Genomic DNA, 22,945 nt, shown 5'->3' with positions numbered 1-22,945 from the left:
AAAATGTCACCGTAGGCAGAAACTTAAGCCAGTTGCCAACTTCTCTTCCAGGCTCACAGACCCCAGTCAGTCTTCGGCTGTAGACTCCGTTTCTGCATGCACCGGTTATGAGGCTATAGTTGGCTAAGCAGGGGTCTGTGGTGGTGTCAGCGAGAGATGCCAGGGAGGGCCATGAAGAGAACAGACAAGCCGGGCACTCGGCCCGGGTCTAGGGCCTGAACTCACACCCGTGGCACCCGGCTAGTGCACGAGGTGAACAGGGGGGTGGGGCTGGAGGGAACGCGGGAGACCTCACTTTTCACATAGGGACTTTGGAGGGAACACATCAGTTCCAGATCTCTGTGAGGAAGAGATTCGATCCTCCCACTGGAGCTGCCCTGACGATATTTCTGGTCATAGCTGAACTGTTGGCAAGAGACACCACCACCCAGGCATGCATGAAGCGGCAAAGTGGTACCAGATGGAAAGAGTTGGCAGTGATGGCATTTTTAATCCAGAATGTTCTATATTTGATAGCAGTCCACATAATGGGAGTAGATGTTACTCAATCAGATAAGCTGAATTCACCCTTTCCCTCCTCTCAGGGCGTCCCCACCACCTGTCCTCTCCTCCCTCCCACCCCTTTCGGGGAATCGCCTAAGATGTTGGCTCACTCACTGCAACAGAGACAAGAGCGAATCTTGGAAGTTCTGTTGACTTTGGACCTCGTTTCACGCAAGTCTGCCAGATGGCATCTCCACCAGAGTGGATTCTTCCAGTATTTGTCTCTGCAAACTCTGCAGAGAATGCGCCTCCATGCGGCAGATGAACAGTGGAGGTTGAGAAGAATAGGCTTTTCTCGTACTCTTCAAGTTTCAAGCCGCTAGGAAGGCCAATGGTGATCACTGGGCTTCTTTCCCGAAGCAGTGTAAGACACGTCTGTACAATCAGGAGAATGTGCAGAGGATATTCAACTTCTGCTCAGACTCAGGGACTTGCCTGATGTGTCCGCCCTCTCCAGAGTTGTGCTCCTCCGGTGCACACCTGGATGGGTCAACACTGGTTAAAACTCAACAAATCTTAATCAGTGGAGGCAAAATCTTAGGCCACACAAATCGCTGGCCTAGGACTTTTGGTCCCTCCCCTGCCACCAGCGTGAAGACTCTTGGAGTTAAAATTGACGTTCTCCTTCAGATGGGCACCAAAGCCTCTTTTCTATCTTCTTGCGTTCTGGGAATACTCCTTCAACCCTCAATTCCTTTAAAGACCTCATCTTTCACCCTGCTTCAAGTCATACAGCTAGACTGATTCTTGGCGCCCCTTGTTTCAGCCGTAATAAAACAATCTTCCAGGAATTCTTATGGTTACCTATTCATAACCATGTTACTTTCAAAGTGCCTTGTATAAAACATTCTCTCCATGGCAAGTCAACAAAACATTGTTTCTGGAAGACTTCTTCAATGCACTCCAATCAGAAACCTTTGTTCAGCATCTTCAGGGTCACTGGTCAGCCCTAATTTCCAGAGAACTTGCCTCAAAGGCAGAGCCTTTTCAGTCTCACCCCCATAAATCTGGAACCAGCTACCTCATAAGCCTCAAACTATGACCAGTCATTTACATCTGAGGAAGGTTCTCAAAACTTAAGTATTCTCAATCTTTTTTCTGTTCTCCATTCTCTTCTCTAGTGTAACATCGCCAAGAGATGTTCAGGTGGTGGAGAGCTCTATAAATAAATCCTAGTTCAAATTCAATGTGACCCTGGATTTGATTTAAATTTGCTCCAGGAAGGAGTTTTGCTGGCTTATCGACTGCGACACAAAATTTATTTGGCAGCAGTCAGAGCAGGCAAGGAATGACAGTAGGTTTGCAGACTATTAAGTCCGTAGCGTCTAGACTTCAAGGTTTCCATTGTGTCTGGTCATCGGGTCAGAATCACGGAACACAAAATAATCCAACCACAATACATACCCTGGTACAGACTGACGGGTTTGAACCATTAAAGCAACCACACCAGGGATATGCCCTCACGCTTTGGGTACTGGGTGGCTAATTGTGGAAATAACAAGAGAAAATCTTTAATGTCCTGAAGTTGACACAAGACCCTCCAGTCCAACATCAAATTAGGTGTCAGCAGAGACAAACCTAACCAACAGAATTTGCCATTCGTTTTCATTTAGTCAATGTTCCTGCTTTCCCAGTGGCTCATAAAGCGTGTCAAAAATAATTCTACGCATTGAAACAACATAAGCTACAACTACTTTCTGTCTTGTGTTAGAATGAGGTAGGTGTTATCCAACTAATGAGACTCATTTTAGCAACACCGACATAGCAGCCTAGTGACCTCATTCACCTGGACCTGGCGCTTAGTCAACAACGCACTACCTATAATGACCTGCAATTTTGCTTTTAAGATTATTAGCATGGGCACAGATATCCAAGAGAAAAAAGCAGGTGTAATATGTAAACAATATTTGCAACAGTACCACATAAACTGTTCCCAACATCCGCTTATAAGAAATAATGTGAGAAGTGAAGAAAATGAACGGTATACACTTTTTAAACGTGGAAGAGGGGATACGTTTTGAGGTCAATTCAATTTCCCCGTGATTTTAAATAGGTTAACTATTAGTTTGCTCAGCAAAATTTTTTTCAGTTGATAAATCACAGTTTCCACTTAAAGATGTTTGGGGCCATAGGCAACGCATCTTTTTGGGCCCCTGTGCGGAACACTTTGCCATTTTCAGCTAATTTGAGCCATCTTGATGTCACACAATATTAGACCATACATTAAACTTTCAGAAACAGATCACACAAGAGCAGGCAGAAGCTTGAGCTGTCTGCCTCAGGAAACAGCCTTTAGATCGCATGCTTTAGATCGCATGCCATTACAATGACCGTGTTGTTACAACGCAAACCATTACATCGCAAGTCGTTACACTGACTTGCTGTAGGGGACAGAAAAATCCAACACCTCCCCTGCTGTTGCCAAACTGGAGTAGGAATTGTAAATTATACCATTCCTAAGTCCAGCGCCCCCCCTACAGCAAGTCGTTGAAATGACTTGCGATGTAATGGTTCGCGTTGCAACAACGCAGTCTTTGTAACAACCGCGTTGTAATGGAATGCGATGTAAAGCATGGTAGTAAAATAGTACCTAAAGCAACCTTCAAGAAGCATTGCTAAAGCCAGATGTTTTTGCATGGGGACATAGATTATTTGCTATTGTGACCATACTTTACACTGAATTCTGCATCTCAGTAGCCTGTTCCTCTCAATGCAGGGAAGGCATGGTAAGGGTGAATAGGTAGATGTTTAGTGGACTAGCGCATTTTATCAAATTAAGACACGTGCACACTGTTTGAAATTGTAACTTTAATTGCCGAATGAATATTCAAACATAAATTCGAAGAAATCTTTTACCAATTGGTTTCTCGCTACAACATGGAAAAAAAAGCAGTGATCTGAGGATTTTCACCATTCCACTGGGTGCAATCTGATAGTTTCCGCCTTCATTTCCTTCCCCACCCTCTTCTCTCCATGTGTAGACTTCTCTGGAAAGGCCAGGACCTCTGACTGCATAATAAGAGACATCGTAGGGGCAGGACACAGAAGGACAGAGCAGTATAAGGAAGGTAAAGTGAGGGATACGACAGGGATGGAATGTAAATAGAGAAAGATGCAGTAGCCAGAAAGAAAGACGCAGAGAGGTAGGAAGGAAGAAATGCGGGGGGGGGGGGGGAGGTAGATAGTAAAGGTTTTACAGTGAGGTAGAGCGCTATAGACAGGAAAAGGGTAATGTTGAGAGAGGGAAAGGGGTCTAGTGGTTTAAAGAGTGGGTGAGGTTGAGATAAAGGTAAGGTAGAAAAAGAGGTGTTTTAGGGGGAGGTAGCAGCAAAGACGTATCTGCAGTCAGGTAGAAAGTTAAGGCAGTGAGGAATGGATAGAGAGATGAAAGGTAGAGGGAAGATGGGGAGGTTGAGACGAGCAAAATGAAAAGGGGCCAAGAAAGGCAGGCTAGTTAAAGACAGTCATAGGGAAATGTATGAAGCGAGGGATAAAGGGGAGAAAAGATATGAGGCACAGAAAAAACAAGATAAAGCAGCAAGACAAATAGGAGGTAGAAAATGAGGTGAGTGATATCGAGGTTATGAGGGTGTTGTGAGGTAGAAAGTGAGAGATGTAAAAAGGGATAGGAGCATAAGATTACTTAGAGAGGGTGAAGAGAGATTAAAGAGTAGGTTTTAGCAGAGAGAGAGGGGCAGTGTTTGCAAGAAAGGTGTAAGCTGGTGAGAGAAAACAGATGGAGAAATGAGCAGGGTGGTGTAGAAGTGAGGCAGCAGAGGAATGACAATGTACATTAATAAATTAGATAGTGAGAGAAAGGTGGGGTTGAGAAACAGGAGGTAGTGAAATAAGTGAGTTAAAGAAAAGGATGAGTTAGTGGTGAGGTAGAGAGGGATGAGGTAGAGAGAGGGATGAGTTAGCGGTGAGGTAGAGTGTGATGAGGTAGAGAGAGGGATGAGTTAGCGGTGAGGTAGAGTGTGATGAGGTAGAGAGAGGGATGAGTTAGTGGTGAGGTAGAGTGTGATGAGATAGAGAGAGGGGTGAGTTAGTGGCGAGGTAGAGTGTGATGAGGTAGAGAGAGGAATGAGGTAGAGTGTGATGAGGTAGAGAGAGGGATGAGTTAGCGGTGAGGTAGAGTGTGATGCGGTAGAGAGAGGGATGAGTTAGTGGTGAGGTAGAAGGAAGGATGAGTTAGTGGTGAGGTAGTGTGTGGTGAGATAGATGGAGGCTTGAGAGAGGTATAGCACAATCAGATATAGAGAGATGGGCAAAGAAATGAAGAGGCGATGTAGAGAGATGAGACAGAGGGAGGTGAAGTAGATTGGAGAGGTACTGAGGTCCAGAGAGGTGAGATGGAACCAGCTGTAGGGCTCATAGAGAGGGGTAAGGTAGTGAGAGAGTTAAGCTAGAGAGAGGTGGTAGAGATATAAGAAAAGCTATGAGTGATCGAGAAAGAGGTCAGCTTGTGAGAGAGGTAGATGGAGTAAAAAGAGGTAAGCGAGATATAGGTGACGTCCAGAGAGCTGAGACAGGGAGACAAATACAGATATCACTAGAGACCGGTTAAGTGAGACGGGAAGGCAGACGTGGTCGGGTGAAGTAAGGACAGACACAAGACGGATTCTTCCGTCAACTTCTGTCAATAGCCTGTGAGCGCAAGAGCGGATATTAGACAGGCTAGGCAGGCACAGTAAGGGGCATGATTACAAGGAAATGACGGAGCACAGAGCTGTCGCAAATTTTGCAGCGGCAAGCTCCTCCATTTTCAAAACGCAGGGATGTGCTCTGTGGTGCACACCAGCTTTTCCCTCTGCGTTGATGCTAAAAATAACTGCCTAACGCCAACGCAGACACCCTTGTGCCATAGTGCAAGGGTGCCTGCGTTGCAGGGAATGATTGTTTATGTGCAGGAAGGTGCACCTTCCTGCACATAAACAATCAATAATGGTGATTTGTTACATCTATAGAAGTAGCAAATCGTCATTATTTAATGATTGTTTAAGTGCAGGAAGTGGTACCTTCCTGCACATAAATACTCGTTGATGGAATTTTGCTCTTTCTATGTGTGCAGAATGCAGCACACATAGAAAAAGCAAAATTGAGGGGAATAAAAGTATTTCTCGTAGCACCATTCTAACACCTGTTATTGCATGCGTTCGTTTTTGGCTCTGCCCCAGATTTACAAGGAGGTGTAAATCTAAGGGTGTAGCAGTGGAACGTCCTCAGCAACACCCATTGCACACCTCTTTCAAACAGATACCTGCGTGAAAGGGGATGATATTGACGAAGCGGCATGAAGCCACGCAAAGTGGCTTATTGCCGCTTTGTAAATATGTTGCAGGGCATTGCTCCAACGGTACGTCAGTAAAAGTGATGGTCTGGTTGGGCAATCCCCTTGTAAATATGCCCCTAAGCTTCTGCCAGGCCTGCACGCCCGACTGTGAAATTCAACATGAATCTATTTCATGAACACCTTTTCTAACAATGGGACTTCAGACTGTCCCAATCACTTTACCAGGGAGCCAATGAAATGTGCGGGCAATGGCCTCTGTTACGCATAACTCTCCCCGTGCCTACCAAAAAACGAACGTATCCCTGTGTAATATAACCAGTGCTCATAAAAAGCGCTCCAATACCTTCGGGTCGAGCGATTTCGCGCTAAGTAAAACTGCAAAAAAAAAACGACAAGGTACTCAATGCGGAATGTAAAGCCCGTCTTGCAAACAAATCATAGCAAGACGACAAGCAGCTACACAGGCACAGTTTGGACCTGCACCCTTGTTATTCACTGATCTCTGAATGAAGGTGGTTTGTTCGACTTGACGGTGGTCCTGGGATTCGGGCAGATGATTGCAAATGTAAACTGATTTTGAGAGATGCAATGTCCCTTGCTCCACAGAGACACCTCGCGGTACCATGCCTTACCTGCCCATTGAGTACAGCTGCTCTTGATTGCAGAAGCAGATTGGAGTTCCGGCTGTGCACCTGGTGTTCCTGCTGATTTGGCACTACCTGCTGGATGGAGCCGGAGCCGTATTTAAATACGCGCGGCGCTGGGCGTGGGCGGAAAATTCTGGAAGGCGTGACCGAGAGGATGGGAGCAGGGAGGAATGCCAAAAAGAAGCACGCACCTGGCGAGAACCAAGTAATCAAGCAAACAGACCCAGGCCTGCAAAGTGCATTAAATAAATTGCCCTTATAATATTACTCAACTCATTTGTGTGCTGGAGCTGGAAGACAACAATGGGCACTTAACAAGAATACAGCCAGATGAGGTAAACTAAGATCTGAATGAACTGCCACGTTTCCCAGGCTCTTGTGTCAGCTTTTCCACTCCAGTGGCCTCATTTATGAGGCCTTGCGTCAGTTTTGCGCTGCTGATGCGTCACTTTTTGTGACGCATCGACGGCGTAAAACATGCGCCTTGTTGCTCCATATTTAAAAAGTGACGCATCTAGGTAGATGCGTCACTTTTTAAACCCCTGCGCCACATTATACCTGCGTCAGGTATAATGTATGCAGAGGGGGCGTTCACCCGCAAAAAGCCTCGTAATAGTGTTGCAGTGAAATCTATGAGATTTCACTGCGTCACTTTTAGGATGCTGTTGCGTCAAAATCTTGCGCCTGCCTCACAGCAGGCGTAAGACTGACGCAAGCCCTTTCACATGGGGCTTTCCCCATGTGAAAGGACGCATTGCTGGAGTTGCGTCACTTTTGTGACACACTCCAGCAATGCGTCACTTTTGCGCTTACAGATACGTCAAAAATACTGACGTATCTGTAACTCCTTGCGACATGATGCGTCATACATTAAATATGACGCATCGTTGGTGGCGCAAGAAGTGCGCAGTGAAAAGTGACGCATCGCTGTTATCACGCAGCGATGCGTCACTTTTCATAAATGAGGCCCCAGGTTTTTTTCTTTGCATTCTGGGGCTTGTAGTCTTGGTTTTATAGTGGCATACTGGCTCAGCTCCCCCACCTTTGGCAGGTGAGACTGCCTCTTAATATTCACCCACCTACTAGCTGCCCCTTCCTCACTCACCTTGCTGTTGGGTGTAACTGACTCCACTAACACGTTTTTTATACAGCATCTCATGCTGTAAATAACATATATTACTATCTCCCAATTTATGCTGTACAAAAGAGGAATCAGCAGATCGGACAGTCTAAAGTTTGGCTATGATTTAAGGACTCTAAGATCTCGAAATAAGGAGATCGGGTCATCTAAACTCCGATGTGTGGCTTAGGGATTCCAATATATCAGAATCCTTAAGCCTCACGAAGAACTTTAGACGAACCAATCTCCTGATTCTTCTTTTGGGGAGGGAACTATTAATTGTTATCTTTAAAATTTACCACTCAAAAGCGGTATGAAGTGATAATACAAAAAACGACTCTTCTTTAGACGCATGTTGGCTGTTTTCAGGATTATGATGTATATATATTTTATGAAAAGATTATGCATAAAGAACTATTTCTTTAAATGTACCTGAAATGTGATGGATTTATAAATCATTACTTGAACTTTAATGAATCAAAGAATAAAATACCTCTTATGGGACAACATCTCCAAGGGTAATCAACAATGCAGTAGTTCCAGCGGGGGCAATAATACATGATAAGGATATGACCTTTCCTTCCTCAACAACTAGTTTGTCCCTCTGATCTCCCTAAAACTGTTCAAGATATGTCAAGGATGTGTGAAGTTGTCCCCAGCTCCAGGAGACTTCTAAATTGAATGTGATCTTAATTCTCAAGGACTTAAACTTTACTTGGACTTTGTTCCGGCGGATGCTGGCGGTGACTGTACCTCTTTCAGTGGATAAGGCCATGGCTCTGCAACCTTGTTAGAAGTTCTTTGCTCAATGTGTCCGACAGGTTATAGCTGCGAGTATAAGGCCTACTGGCTGCCACTACCGGGGCAGGGCCTTGGGGCCATCTTCAGTTGAAATCCTAGGTCCAGTTTCTCCTAAACCATTGGTGTCCTTGGTAGGAGGATTATGAGGCTCGCAAAACCATGACTCAAGAAATTTGTTCTTGGTGAACAACCACATCCTGATTCAGGTGCCCCTAAAATACCCTACACTTTTGCTTCTAACACAGATGCCAATCACCTGGAGTGACTGGCTATTTTGGGGGAGAATTAAACACAGTCCCTCAACCGACAAGAGCTAACAGCAATTTGGCATGGTCTTCTTTCATTCGCCCATATGGTCTTGGGTCAGTAAGTTCTAGGAACGACCTGGTGGCTCAGGCATATGTTAACCATCAAGGGAGGTGGATGCAGACACAGCACATGGTCTGTGTTCCTAGATGTAAAGATATCTAGTTTCTCTGAAAGGAGTTTACCTCCCTCAGATGGAAAAGTTTCAGGATTATCGCCTGAAGTGCATTTCCCTCTCCATGCTCTTCATACTTCATTAAGTAGTATTTCAGCTAGTTTGTGGCATAAGGTATCGCCCTGATTCGACCTTTTTGCATACAGAAGTAAAGCTTTCTTTTCCCTCTTCTTATCATAGGCTCGGGGAGAGAGGAAAGGATGCTCTATCTTTCCATTTACCAATGGGCATGTTGAATGTGTTTCCACTGATTTTCTTTCTCCGGAGGATGCTGTAGAAGATTCAGGAGGAGAGGGTGTGTGTCTCATTGATTCTAGTGGCACCTCACTTGTCCAGATGCCCCTGTTTTTCTTTTCTCCTCATGTTAGCAGTGGGGTCTCCAATGTGTGTTCACGTGGAACATCTTCCCTTGTTGAGCCCAATTACCATTCCTTCCTGGTAAGGTTACGTCAGATGGTTTGGAGGTTGAGAGCTCTGGGCTCCAACAGTTAGGATGTTCGGCAACAGTCAATATAGAAATGCAGATATCTAGAAAGCCCTCTACTTTGGCTAGTGTTTCCCACCATTGGTTGCCCTTTGAAGAATGGTGCACTCTTTAAAATTATTTTCCTCTTTCTAGTGACCCTTTCCTGATTGGATGATGCTGGAAGCCACGGAGGTCCACAACCTGGGTGCTGATGGATTCCAGTTCCTTGGTTGGTAAGCATCCAAAGATGCCTTTGAAGACTCAGAAACTGAGGATTCTGGCTGGAGACTTTGTCTCTCATCACACACGGATTGCAAAACAAGGTGTGACACAGAAGGTGTGGTAGGGACGTGTTGACAATGTTTTTGATAGGAATCCCTTTTCCAACAGACCTAACACCACATGCCCATAGTCTTCTCTACCTAGGTATTCCTGGTGGTCAGCCCTATTCGAGAAATTATGTATTGAATCATCACCTCTTAGCATGGTTTAGCATGGTGCACCTACTCTGTGCCCAAACCATACATTTTTAAATGTGTACAGAGTGGCTACCTCAAAGGTTTAGGGGCATATGTGTTCCTTTACTACTTGCACTATGGGTGGTCATTACACTTTTATTCTTTCCCCAAATTTGATTTTGAATGCATTAAGCATGGGTGTGAGACCTCACAGAATTTCCTGATTGTTTTCAGAGAAAAAGAGAATTACCTGCTTATCCTAGAGAAAGGCCTTCCCCTCCTCAGAGAAACAAAAACCATTTAACGAAGAGTTGTGGGAAGAATATCCCTTCACCAATTACCGCCATGTTGGAGATTTCCCTTCACTAGCCAGCCGCACTTTAGATCATGTTTTTTCTCTGCCACCAACAAAACACAGGGCTGTTTAGGATATTTTCTTTTCAAATAGCAACTCTGGTGTTGTGAGTAAGTTTATTATTTAACAGCAAATCTTTCCTCTCTTATAAATGCATTCCTGTGCAATAAAAGATCAGTATTTGACAGTAGTCATCCAAGTCCACCACTTTTCTACTACTCGCTTGTCACCACAGTTCCATCTTCAAGACCTGGCAATAAAAGATGCTGACCCCCTATGGAGATGACAACTGTGTCATGTGGTTAGAACCTTTGCCTGGCTTCTCCCTGTCATCACATCCCCTTTTAAAAGTCCTTTGTTTCTAACCTCCTGTTCCCCAGGCTTTCTCTTCCTCTTCATCTTCCACCCTTCTTCACATCTCCAACCTATCCTACAACTCCAGTTTTCCTTTCCTCCCCTCATCTGCTATCCATACCATCTTCCACATCAGCAGCACCTCCAATCTGTTTCTCCTCCTCACCTCTGTTCACAGTCATATCTTCTGCCTCTCCGGCTCCTCTGGACTTCGTCTCATCTTCTTATCTGCTCTCCATCCTCACTTTCCCTTCTCCTGCTCCTCCATTCACCTCTACTGTGTTTCTCAATGGATCTTCCAATCAGCATTTTCTTTCTCTTCCCAACAACCCTGAACCAGGAAGACTTGCTGTTTTTCAATCCCAAGATTTCTGAAGTTGCATTACATCACATCTGGTGGTTGGAGTTGGAGTGACCTTCATACACCTATCACCCTCTTCCCGAAAGCCAATGGTGTTTTTTTTCCCTCTTGTATATTCCTGACTGGCTGTACAGACTCTAAAAGTAATACGCAGGCAAAGTTTGTTTACAAGAATTGGGCATTTTGCATTACGCTTATGAGACAAAATTCTCAAAGCTACGCCATTATGCCATGTCTCGTAATATGGGAATGGCTTGACTGAATGTGCAAGGCATCCTTGTGTCACCTCCAGGCTATTGAGCTAAATTAATTTTAAGTGGATATTTTTGTGCAAATATGACATTCGAACTAATTATTTAGCACAGATTTCTTTCTTTTTATTTAGTAGGGTCAGGCCATGGCGCATGAGACTACCCTACCACTTTCTCTTCCTGTTCTGAAGACTACTCCATGTTCTTTGTTGCCTCCATGGCTGTTTTGGATTTGAATATTGGAAGACAAGTGTGAATCATCCTTTGTCTACAATCTCTGTTGCATCGCCCATTTTTGGGAAAATCCAATATATTCTGTTCAGTTCCTTGGAAAATATGTTTTTTAAGGGGCTAATATGTGAGGGAAGGAAGGTAGCATCATTTTGTTTTCATGTTTTTGGAATTATTTGTTTTACTTGGTGTTATGGAAGGGCCTAGACTAGCATAGGCCTGTGATGAGTAAGTGACAATGTTATAGTGGCAGTGGGTAATTTGGGATGGTGAATGCCAGGTGGGCTTCTTTTTGACGGTTTTATTGTTATTGTTCTGTGGAGGTTTACTGTTTGTAGTCTGGTCTGCTGTAGGCCATATATGTCTCCCAGTTTTAAATAGAATTTTCACACGCTCACTGCTTCATTGCTAGATGTGTTTTGGTGGCCTTGAATACATGCCAAGTATGGAGTATTTTCTTGAGAGCATGGGATTGAGGGTTTTCATTTTTTTATTTGTAGAAGCATGCACACAAAATAGACAACATTACCGTAATTCTATTATACAAAACACATTCCATATGAAAATACCACAATCCAGAAAAAGATGAACAATGAGCTGCCCACCATAACAGTCCATGTTTCTTGAGATTTAGGGCCAATGATTTGAAATGATGTTTATAAGATGTGCGTAAATTGACCCCATTCATCCATACGTTTTGTCATCTCCCCACATCATTTGTAGTATACCCTCTCAATACCAATCACAAATTTCAATGTGGTCCTTCAGTCTTCTATCGTTGGTATACCATTTCAGAGTACTTTTCTGTGTGAGCTACACCCACGCTTTTAATAATCCAAAGAATGTCAGCTTATCCAAACAGCCCACTGTTTACCCAATCTTGCTAGTTTCTGGGAAAACGCTTAGCGTTTCTTGAAGAAGAACTATTACTGCACTTAGTTGGTCAAATAGAGAAGAGAATGTGCAAAACTTATAATTATTTTTCAGCACATTTACATTCATTGATACAGTTTTATGATGTTCATTTCTTAATATATGTCATCACTATTGAAACCTTTTTGCTACCTTTCAAATATTTTTTGCTGCCAACAGAAACCATCCCCATCCTCTCTGTCTCCACCTCTGCTACTCCCTCCCCTTCTGAGGAGCCTGGGTCTGGCTGGACTGGCCATTTATCTGTTACTGACTGCAAATATTTTTCACATTTCTACATCATTCCATCTTCCTCCTGACTCAGTGCATTTAGACCACAACAAACCTCACTGACACTCATTAAAATCATTCCTTCTTAATGGCACAGATTTCTGTTAAGAAAGCTTGTTCAACAGATATGCCATCCAGGACCTTAAATTCTCCCTGCCACAAGACCTGTACATTTTACTGTTGTGTAGTCTCTACCTGTACCCCCTCTGCTTTAAATTATTGTACAAGAGCTCTCATGCCATTTCTCCTTTGTACCATTTCAAATGCTAGTTTCAAATAAGATAAGTCTGTACAAGAGTTAAATGACCTACTAGCTCTAGTTTTTCTAAAATGTGCTATTTAATCCAGTAGCCCAGACATATGCTATATTTGTTCTGGAAGGGGTTTGCTTCATGCGAGGAGATCCTGTGCAATCTTGCAATAGTGAAATTCCTTTCTTGATCCAGAAGATGCAGGAAAGATTGACTCCTTGATGAGTTTACTCAAAACAATCTCAATAGAACCATTATCTTCCTCCCCCTCTGGAATCCCAATAAATCATAAATTAGATCTTCTAGAACTATTTTCAAGATTATCACTTTTTCTTTGTAGCTTTCTCAATGACACTTCAGTTATATTTTTCCTTGTACCACATTGATATTCCAGAGCCTCAAACCTTTATTCATCGTCTTCTAGCTTCAAAGAAAACCCTCTCTTTTATTGGTCAGTCAGCTCTAAGTTCTTCCTTATTATACAAACCACTCTCTCTGTGCTTGCACCTTGAAACCAATACTCTGTGCCTCCCATTTTACAGAAGCAAAGCATGGACAATGGCACATGGTCCATGGTGCTGGTGTGTAGTGGCAGGCATTGAAAACGTCCTCACAAACAACTGTATGTGAAAGGATACTTTACATAAATTACTCACACTGCAGAGGAATCCACAATATAGTTTTTTGTTGTTTTATTTTTTAAATGGAGGATTAGTTCAAACTACTCTCCTTTGTGGCAGAAGACTGGACATTTTTTTCTGGTGTTGACCTGCCTTTTCTGAGATTCTTTGTCTTTGACAATACTATCTTTTTTTATTCTTTCATTTGCTCCCTTCCTTCTCAAGCAGTTTATCCATTCCACAATATCACTGGACACTGGAAAGGAATCTTTGGAATCAGTTCCTGTTACATTTGCCAGTATTTCAAGTTCTAAATCAAGGTCTAATTCTGATATTTAATCAGTAGATATCCTATTTAGACTATTTTAATTTCCCTTTAGATTAATTCCTTTTATGATACCTGAAGGACAATGCAGATTTTTATATTAAGACACATTGCCTACTCATGGATCTTGGCAGTTATGCGCTTACCTTTGATATTAACAGTGTATGTAAAAGAATTTACCAACAAGATGGGATTATGACCTGTGCGGATTTTTTCAGTGCCAGGCTTATTTAATTATACAAACACACTAAAATATTGTTTCATATGATTGGAATTTAGCTAACTGAAAACCTATTTCTTAAAAAAAAACATTTTTAAGCCACTAAGAGGTACTGTGATGTGCACATGATTCACCCCTGGCTATGCAAATTTGTTCCTGGGCTGTTGGGAGTAGGTGTTCAGAGATACAATCTATCTAGGGCACCTACCCATGGTGATGATTTGTAAATGTTATACAGGAAATCTATTTATTGTATGTAATGGCATTCTGAAGGATTTTAAAATGTGTCTAGCACAGTTCAATACCAATACTTTGAACATTAAGCACATCATTAACTACAGTCAAACAAGTGAAGGCTTCCTAGACCTTAAAGTGGACATAGGGGACAGCAAATTACTGACTTCATGTTTTTAGTAAGCTCACAGCAATGAATAGTGTTATCCACACTAGAAACTGTCACTAACTCCACTTAAAAGAAATATAACCTATGGAGAATAATTTTAGCTCAAAGGGAATTGTAGTACCACTGAGGATTCTGACAAAAGAAGAGAAGATATGATGAAAAGATTTACACCAGGGTGGATCCCAGTAAAGTGCTGAAAGCACAGAAAGAGAGTGAGGAAGTGTCTCTTTCGACATTGTTAGCCCCCACTTTTTACCTGACTTTGATGTGGTTTTGATTGTAGTGCACAGGGTCCCTGCCAATGAGGTCCCCTGTGCCAGTGCTTCTTCCCTAAAAATGATTCCACAATTGGTCTTCAGGCCCCTGTGTTTTGTAGAGCGCACAGCTGCCCCCGCAAAGGGGCGTCCAGGCGGTGACTGTAGCAGATGATAGGAGGAGACTGAAACGAGCGGAGTAAGGCCTATAGTGTAGGGAAAATATTAGTTTTAATAGCGTTAGGTAAATGAAGTATTTTTGTTGATACTACAAATATGAACCAGGAGAGAGTTCCAGATTTTTGCAGCGAGGATGCCGAAGGAGTGTCCACCTGCTCGGTCTTTCCTCACCTGAGGAACAACCGCCAGGTGATGGCCCAAGGATCATAAATAGTGTGTAGGTGTGTAGGGTGAGAGCAGGTTTCCCAGGATATCTGGGGAAAAGAAATTCATGATTTTGTGGGCAATTCAGAGACTTAAATTCAATGCCTTTCGCCACTGGCAGCCAATAAAGTCTGCGGATGGCGATGGTCTTGGGGCATGTTCTTGGGAGGCCAAGTAGGGTTCTGGCAGCCGCATTTACTCAATAGTAAATGGTACCTGGATACATATGGCATTGGGACTGAAGAGGATCCCCTATGAGCCCCTCACCTAGGCCAGGCAGACTGCCACTGCAGCATGCATGGCCTGGTGGAGGTAAAATGACAAATTTGACATGGTACACTGCTTGTGTGTCATGCCAACTAGCACTACCTAAAATATAGGTAAGTTACTCCTCTAGCAGACCTTAAGAGCCTGTGGCGGGGTATCAGAGACAGAGAGAGAGGTTACCAGTTCGTTTGAGAGAAGGTTTTATTTTTGTAAACACTTTTCTTTGTCTGCTTGTAAGTCTCTCTTTTGCGAATGTGGCAGGATCCGTCTTGATTCTACGTAGAGGATCCAGAATGAATGGGTTGCTGGTATAATTGCTCAGATGACACGAGCGTCGGGAAATCCCTCGGGACAGCCGGAACCCAAAAAATAAACAAAACAACAAAGGATTAGGATGGTCGTCCTCGTTCAGTATCACAAGGACCGGGGGTGAGGAAACCAAGTGCTCTAAGTGGCCACACAGGATCGGCGAGGTGTTGTGCTCTGGTGCTCGTGATAAAGGGAGAGGGAATTAGCCTGTACAGGAACTATGTACAGGCGGTCAGACCAGACTTAGAGGGAACGGGTTTTAACGGTAGGATGGCTTCGTCTCCCAACCCTACCCGCTACTTTGCCCCGTACCTGTTCCAGCCACGCTCCTCCCTGGGGAACGTGGCAGGGCGGCTAGTGATGCCGTTGGCCTCCTGGCTTCTCTGCTATGCCGTCGGTACTCCGCCTCCAATCCTCCTCGTCTGCTTCTTCCTCTCTAGTCTGGTTTCTCGTCCTTGTTCTCCACTCCCGATCTCCTCTTCCTCAAGGGAAACGCCGTCCGTCCTCTTCCGGGGTTCTCCTTCCTTTGACAGCCCAGACGCCACTCAGGGGAGGGATTTCGTCCTGAAGGAAACTCCAGTTAAAGGATCCCTGTCCTTGTTCTTCCTCGGGACTCAATAAAGGCTGTTTATGAGGGATCCATTTGCTCTGCTGGAAGGGGATATAAGTCGATGAGAGAGGAACCGCCGACCACCATTCGCACACATTCTCTGTTTCATCAGGATATCGAACCCCCCCCCGTCACAGAGCCTTAAGGCAGGGTGCACTATATCACAGGTGTGGGCATATCTTCATGAGCAGATATGCCCCAACAATATTAGGGTATATTCCTTAATATTGTAAGTGCCAGGGAAGCCATAGAGAGTACACGGGCTGGAAACTCCACAACTAGAGTTCCACAGGTCGGGATGCAGATTTGGGTTTAAAATAAAATTTTCTCTATAGTGTTGGTTTACTCTTTGTAGGAAGCTGGCTCTGTCTATAGGATACTACTAGGTGATTACACCTTGCACAGAGTCCAGTGATTCTCCCAGCAGTGCACAGAGCTCAATCTAAACCCACAGTGCTCTATTACTGGTAGTGTGGGTGAGCAGCCTTAGGCCTAGCACAGAGGAGAGTGTAAGACATTTATTGTACAACATTGTCCAACAAGGGTCACACAACTCAAAAAGGAGATCCACACCAATTTTATAAAAATAAGCTTTGTTTGAGTTTTATTTTAAGACCAAGATCTTCATAATAAGGTAAGAACTTTTTGCAGGAAAAATACTTAGGACTTTCAAAAGTCGACACATTGTAATTTTCAAAGAGTTCAATGTTATGCTACGGAGGAAAAAAATTATTTGGTTATACAGGTAAATATCCAACTTACAGCTCCAGTCATTGGGACCAAAGGCCAGCGAGGGTCAGGTGAGTACTAAAAGTGCATCATCAGTGGCACAGATGGCGGAGCTAAATAATGTGCTTCACTTTGCCTCCCCCACCTTAGGGGTGGAGCTGGGAGAGGTGGGCACACCTCCTATTCTTCTAAGTTTTCCCGCTGGTTTTCCCACCCATGTTCATGTTCTATGACATCATTGATAATATCAATGACGCTGCTCTGATAACCTTCGAAATCTGGTTCTCGCTATAAGGCTGCAAATATATATCAAATGAAATAGTTGATGACAATACTGTGCAAGGGCACAAGTTATATTTATTTCAGTTAACTATAACTGGTGAATTACAGTGTTTTAACCAACATGTTCACCTAACTATAACGTCAAATTAACCTTTGGTGTTGTCAGTGAATTTCTCAGTTTTTTTTATTGTTAAGTAAAATATTATAACCATACCTAACTATAATATGTCACTTCAACCTTTGTTTTTTCAGTAAAAACACATTTTTTAATACTATTAGCCAAAACCACCGAACAGACTGACACCAAGTTTATTATGAAAATAGAACTTTACTCAGAAGCATCCTTTTGTTGGTTTGGTGTACATTTGTTCATAACTTTTAAGATATTTGCATTTGAAAATAGTGCCAGGTGGGCTTGAAGAGTTAAAACTTTTGTGTATCTTGTCAGTTGAAAATCCATTTGTTGCTTTACTCATAACTTGGGCACTGTTTCATGAATATGAAAGAATATGCATGAAATTTGGTAGACCCGTAGGGGAAAATGTATCCATACTTTGTGCCGGGTTTGCATCACAAAAGTGAAGCAAGCCCAGTGTAAAATGTTGTGTTGAGGATGTACAAATTCAGATGTGTGTTGAAAAGTTGCATAAAGTAATATAAAAATGTGCATAGCGCTACTTTGCACTATTTTGCATCATAAAGGCATTCCATGGGTGGTACATGGGCAATTCTATGCACCCACCCATGTATTTTGATGCAAATCCCTATCAACTAAAAAATGTAGACAGGGATTTGTGTCAAAACGTACACCTCTTCAAGAAAGATGTAACCGAAGACAAATATTTTAATTTCTACATACTTTTCAGGCTTTGCATATGTGCTGCATTGTACAACACTCATGCAAAGCAAGAAAAGTATTAAGGCAAAGTTTTTGTACTGGAAGTCTCTCCTTCAAGTATAAACCCTTTGCTTGACAAAAAACACACTGCAAGAGTGTGTGTATTGGTGCATGACAGCCTAAGGTGCGCCAGCTCTGGGAGAGAAGAACACTTGCCAAATCTTAGTAGATGTGGTGCTGTTTTTCACTCTCCTATTGGTGCAATGCAGACAGTGCTTATTTGGAACACATGGTTGCAGGTTTTGCCACTGGCACTCATTTCTGGGCACAGGTACTTACTTTTCCTCATCAGATGCTGCCCAAGAGCAAAACACAAACGCAGGAGGAGGAGGAGAAAGATGGAAAACTGTGACAAAGGGACAAAGCAGTGATGAAAAAGAACCTGCAAAAGTTAAATAAAGGGGCACGGAGTATATAGTAGTAGAAGAAAGAGACATGGGGTTGAATCAAAACTACAGACCCTTGGTATTTATCAGTCTGGACATTTGTGAAAGAACCTCTTTGGGCACTGGCACTTACTTTTTTTTACCAATTAAGCACTGAATGCAGCACAGCAAATTTGATTGCTATGCTGCGTTGGGTCTCATTGAAGTACATTTCCCCCTTGGTATATTGACATTCTTCTTGGCATTTTCAAATTCATGCAGATCCTCCAGAGTGTTTGAATCCGCACAAAACTTGGCAGAGGCTTGGAAGGATTTGATTTCTTTTGTTATTTCAAATCTTGTGCCAGCCCATCAAGGGTGGCAAAGGTAAAAGTGGGGGGTCAATCAAAAATTCTGTGGTTTATAACTTTGGCACTCTTTGATGAATTTGCATCCAATGCGGTAAAGAGTTAGCAAAATAAGCCTAATGCAGGTATTTGGGGTTTTCTGACAATCCAGTGTATGGGTGCAGAGCTCAAGGTGGAGGGTTATACATATTTTTGATTCGCTAATAACCTTAGCGTTGTTTGATAGATCGGCATGAAATATGGCAGAGTCTTAGCACATAGCGCTTTTCTTGGCATTTTTAATGTTCATACCCACCCATGCACAATACATACTGTCATGCTCAGAACACCCCTTAGCCTATGGTATGCCTACAAAGAGCAAAACATAGTGGGGACATGAGTTATAGTGTGAATTTTGAATAGCACACCACAACTTGCGTATTTCACGGCTTTTGTGTTTTTGTTTAGCTGAACCCTAACTGGCCTTTAACAATGTCTTTTTGCAGTAAATATTCATATCTTCCGTGACCAGTTTTCTGTCCACCAGATAACCTCTTAAAGTTTTTAATCAGTTTGTGTTTTAAAGAAGAGGAGGGCTATTATGGCCAGGAACATGGTTCAACAAATTCCCAACAATTGCTCCCAGAACGCTTTCACTTTATCGATGTATGTTCTTCCTATATCTGTAACCAGGCACACTCTTAGAAAGACTATTTTTCCTGCCAGGACTGATGATGGATCCTCACTGTAGCCTTTGCGTCCATGATCACCACCCTGGAACCTTTTACCACTTAGTTACACTTCTCCTACCCAAATTATCAGGAAATAGTCCAAGGACCACATTCAGTGCCAGACCACCAACCATCAAAGTTTAGAATAACAGTTGTGGTGGAATGGGTGTGGTCCCCGCTTATGCTCGAGATTTCAAGACTGCCATCAGAGTTTGAGATACAAAGGGACTGATTTACAAGCCCCATGCGCCGCCGGTACGTCACTTTTAATATGGGAAAAAGTAACTTACAGACCACACACTGGTCTTGTAAATAAGCCCAAAATCTCCTGAGATTTGATACAGGAAACAGGAGGAGGGCTGCATTAAATTAGACCTCGAATGTGAGGCACCCACCATGATCCAGAATAACTTGCTTTGGGTTAGCTATACTATAATCTTTTGTCCCAAAAACAGTCTGCCTAGCCACCTGGTTACACATTGATCTTTCACACGTTGTCAGTGCTGCTGTTGTGCTGGTGGTGTAGGGGTATAGATATGTGCCATGCTACATTTTGTGGACATAGAAGCAGTACAATCGTTGCCTGCAGTGCTGCATGTGTTTGCAGGTGTTGGGGAATTAGAGGCAGAGTAGAAATGTGTATCTGTGTGTTTGGAGAGGTGAACCCAGGTCCCCACAAGGCAATGTCTTCCAAATGATATAAAGTCAATTTAGAAACTTCTATGCCTGTGTACACAACTTTTTAAAAATTGACTATGAGTACCTGTGTTTTATTCCGTGTTAGTTTTTTGCTCAGCTCTGCCCCTGTATACATTAGCCTGTGCTGCAGTCTTAAAAATATCAAGGAATCTTAACACACTTCAGTAATCTGATTCCATGTCTATCTACATACAGCACAGTCATTTTAAAGTCACAACCAGTGTAGCCTCCAGCGTACATTTTAACTCAATCCTATGGACTTTTCTTTGCCATGCAGCCTTTAATAATAACCATTATATATCATATTAAGATTTTGTCGTACTATAAGAATGGGTAGTTTTAGATATTTCAAAAAGATAACTTAAGCAATTAAGCCCAGTCTTGTTTATTACCAATACATAATAAATGTGCTATTTTAAACCACAAAACACTTCTCTAATGCAGGTTGATCATTGACAACAGCTGCAGCACATAAGCAACTAAGGGCCATATGTATCAAGAAGTCATTTTGCGATTCTCAAATAGTGATTTTTTGCGAATCGCTATTTGAGAATCGCAAAATGCTATGTATGTAGGATTTGCAATACATTTTGCGAATCCTACATATTGCTTAATTGCGAATCGCAAATTGCGATTCGCAATTAAGGAATATCTCCCCATTCATTCCTATGGGCCTAGAAGCCCATAGGAATGACTGGGAAGACATTCTCAATTTGCGATTAGCAATTAGCGAATCGCAAATCGAGAATGCAATATCAAGGGTGCAGGGATGTCAAAAGGACACCCTGTTGCACCCCTGAAATAAGCATGGGTGCACATGTGGCGCACATACATGTCCTAAGGGCATGTATGTGCTTCACATTGCACTTCGAAAAATGCAAAACAGTGAATTTTTCAAAGTAATCGCAAATTACCACCAACTTGAAGTTGGTGGTTATTTGCGATTCCTTACGGCCAAATTGCACTTTTTTGGTGCTTCTTACATGGCATTTAAGGAATCGCAAATTTTGCGATTCCTTAGATGCAAACGCAAAATAAGTAATTGCAGATTTTGCGATTCCTTATTTTGCCTGAATACATACCATTTGGCAAGATTGCATTCGCAAACGCCAAAATTCGCAGAATTTTGGCGTTTGCGAATGCAATTTTCGTTGATACATATGTACTAAGTACTTGATACATATGTACTAAGTACTTTAGTGGCCACATTAGCAGAATATTAGGTTGCTAAAATGTCACTAAGACAACCAAGAACCCTTGGTAAATGCTTCTCCTTCATGTTTACTTATTCAACTTTAAGAAACATATGAATGCCAAGTAGTTTGTATTTATACAATTGATTGAAGCAGAGCACGATAAGGATGAAATACATAGAATTCATCAATACTCCACATGATCCCTGAATTATGGTGACCAGATGTCCTAGATTTGCCCGGGCAGTACCAGTTTCGTGGGTGTGTGTGACATACATTTCTGTAAATTAAATAGATTTTCCTGTTCTTAAAATGAGAAAAACTGTTGAGCACACTGACTATCGTTGAAATGTGTGTGATGCTCATGCTCAGTGCTTAAAATGGACAGCTACCGTCAGGTGATGTGGCCGCAGTTATTTATTTGAAATTGAGAGGACTAGTACTTTTCAGCAGGGTTGCAACACTTTTAACTGGACAGTACTGTCTCTTCTCAGTAGCCAATTAAATTCCATTGAATCTTTATGTGGTTATCAAGTAGCCATAAAAGATATAAAATCCTATTAATACCCAAAAAGCCCACAGCACAAGTTTAGAGAAAAATGTATATGTATTAAAATACATTAAAATGTATGTGTTCTAAAGTTTGAAGCATATGACCATAGAAAATCTGCTCAAAAGAAGGTAATTAAATATCGTACTTTTAGGACTATTTATAAATATTGACAACCCGATATGGACAGGAAAACAGGAAAACATCTTAAGGTAACCGCTTCTTATAAAAAGCACGCAACATTAAAACGCCGCATCTTTAAAAACTATGAATAAATATTGACAACCCAATATGGACAGCGAAGATCTTAATTTACCAGCTTATGATAAAAACTATGCAACATTAAAACACATCATTTAGTTCGGCAACATCTACAACAAGCATTTACAATGCAATAGGTCTCGCAGCATTAAAGTTTGAGTTATTGGCATTGTGTATGACAATGCGTTGCATAGCATTTTTAGCAAACTTTGAATTGGTGAGCTGTGAGAGTGTGTGCAAGAGTATGCGGTTGCTCACAGCTGTTATTATTCACACAGCTCTGATGAAGCACCTCACGCACGGGGCTGACAGTTATTATTCACACAGCTCTGATGATGCACCTCAGGCACGGGCTCACAGCTGTTATTATTCACACAGCTCTGATTATGCACCTCACGCACGGGGCTGACGCAGTTAGTATTCACACAGCTCTGATGTTGCACCTCAGGCACGGGCTCACAGCTGTTATTATTCACAAAGCTCTGATTATGCACCTCACGCACGGGGCTGACGCAGTTAGTATTCACACAGCTCTGATGATGCACCTCAGGCACGGGCTCACAGCTGTTATTATTCACACAGATCTGATTATGCACCTCACGCACGGGGCTGACGCAGTTAGTATTCACACAGCTCTGATGATGCACCTCAGGCACGGGCTCACAGCTGTTATTATTCACACA

At 42.6% G+C, this 22,945-nt stretch overlaps 1 protein-coding gene across 2 annotated transcripts in view; it reads right to left on the bottom strand.

Moving 5' to 3' along the window:
• Nucleotides 1-6,588, bottom strand: part of LOC147748172 (butyrophilin subfamily 2 member A2-like) — a 154,928-nt gene extending 148,340 nt beyond the window's left edge. For both annotated transcript variants that reach the window (XM_086959079.1, XM_086959080.1), the window contains exon 1: nt 6,469-6,588. In XM_086959079.1, the coding sequence (XP_086815205.1) occupies nt 6,469-6,476 (8 nt within the window). In that variant the 5' untranslated portion in view covers nt 6,477-6,588. The remainder of the gene's footprint in view (nt 1-6,468) is intronic.
• Between the last annotated feature and the right edge of the window lie 16,357 nt (nt 6,589-22,945).

Source organism: Lissotriton vulgaris, chromosome 1_1 (genome assembly GCF_964263255.1).
Source record: "Lissotriton vulgaris chromosome 1_1, aLisVul1.2, whole genome shotgun sequence".
Lineage (NCBI taxonomy): Eukaryota > Metazoa > Chordata > Amphibia > Caudata > Salamandridae > Lissotriton > Lissotriton vulgaris.
The sequence above is the reverse complement of the archived record's forward strand: the minus strand, read 5'-3'. Positions and strand labels throughout refer to the sequence as shown.